This window comes from Chrysochloris asiatica, unplaced genomic scaffold (assembly GCF_000296735.1).
Source record: "Chrysochloris asiatica unplaced genomic scaffold, ChrAsi1.0 scaffold00017, whole genome shotgun sequence".
Taxonomy (NCBI): domain Eukaryota; kingdom Metazoa; phylum Chordata; class Mammalia; order Afrosoricida; family Chrysochloridae; genus Chrysochloris; species Chrysochloris asiatica.
Window position 1 is genome coordinate 32,052,541 of NW_006408535.1, and position 1,538 is coordinate 32,054,078.

General features: G+C 40.6%; 1 protein-coding gene across 1 annotated transcript; it reads right to left on the reverse strand.

Annotated features, from left to right (window-relative positions):
• Positions 1-732: 732 nt before the first annotated feature.
• LOC102832950 (histone H2A.Z-like) lies at positions 733-1,119 on the reverse strand. The gene has a single exon (XM_006835473.1). The coding sequence runs from the start codon at positions 1,117-1,119 to the stop codon at positions 733-735; it is 387 nt and encodes a 128-aa protein (XP_006835536.1).
• Positions 1,120-1,538: the final 419 nt, after the last annotated feature.

Here is a 1,538-nt window from a genome sequence, read left to right on the forward strand (position 1 = left end):
TATTTGACTGACAGCTTTGCTGGGTAGAGGATTCTTCGTCGGCAGTTTTTTTTCTTTCAGGGTTTTATATATGTCTCCCCATTGCCTTCTTGCCTGAATGGTTTCTGTTAAGAGATCCAAGTTTAATCTGATTTGCTTGCCTTTGTATGTTACACTTCCCTTTTCCCTAGCTGCCTTCAGGATTCTATCCTTATCTTTGATTTTGGAAAGCTTGATTATTCTATGTCTTGGTGTTTTTCTTTTAGAGTCTATCCTTTCTGGGGTTCATTGAGCTTCTTGAATACTTATCTTTTCACTTTTCAGGATGTTAGGGAAATTTTCTTCCAGAAGTTCTTCAACTATCTCCTCTGTGGACTTGTGTGATTCTTTCTGTTCCGAATTCTGATAACTCTTAACTTATTCCTCTTCATGCTGTCCAACACGAATCTTAGACTTTCTTCAGATTTTTTTAATCCTTTTTTTCTGTTTGTTCTTCTATCTTAGTGGTATTGAGAGATTTATTTTCAAGCTCACTTGTTCTACTTCAGAATCAATAGCTTCTTTGAGGCCACAGTAACACTAAAATATGGTTAAGACTTGAATGCAGAAATTTGGTTGGTTGCTCAAATAGAATTACAAAAAGACAAAATTGTGTTTTTTCCCCCTACAGAGATACAGTCCACTGGAATCACCAACACTGGACAGCTGTTAGAGTATTTAGAGTCCTCAGATAATAAGGAATCCAGGCATCCTTTAGACAGTCTTCTGTTGTCCTTTCTTCCTGATCAGAGATTTGTGGATGTGTGGGATGACACCACCACAAGCAATTGTAGCCTTGATAAGGGAGTCCAACTCTTCATCTCCTTGAATGGCAAGTTGCAAGTGACGAGGGGTAATGCGCTTTACCTTTAAGTCTTTTGATGCATTTCCTGCTGGTTCAAGAACCTCTGTGGTTAGGTACTCCAGAATGGCTGCGATGTACAAAGCCGCAGTCGCGCCCACACGCCCGTGGCTGGTCATCCTAGATTTCAGGTGTCGATGAATACGGCCCACTGGGAACTGCAAGCTGGCTTTCTGAGAGCAGGAAACCACCTTTGTCTTGGCCTTTCCGGAGTCCTTCCCCACCTTATGGCCAGACATTTGGAATTCCGCTGAAGCTCAGACAAGCAAGGTTAGAGAAAAGGCTAGTCAAACACCAAGTGAGAGCTCACCAGCTACTCTGTCGCACCGTGATTCAAACTACCCATTGTATAGTGTTTTGATACATTTTATAATCATTTTTTCTGAATTCCTTCTCAGGCATTTCTAAAGCCTGCCTTCCTTCCAGCATGGAGTGTAGGTCTACCTCCAGCTCAATTGTCTCAGTCACTTTATCTTGTTTCTGGACATGTGCTGATATGATCATCTGTTTCTGTTTTTTTGGCATATTCAGAAGTTATCTGTTGCCTTAATACTTAGATAGGTGTATATTTTGGTATTTTTTTATGTTTTCTGATTGTCTCTAGGTAGTTGTGATCAGGAGAAGGGCTTCCCTTTTCATTCTTCTTCCTGAGAAATTT

Coding starts and splice junctions, on each gene's coding strand:
- LOC102832950 (XM_006835473.1), bottom strand. CDS start 1,119: ATGTCTGGCCATAAGGTGGGGAAGGACTCCGGAAAGGCCAAGACAAAG.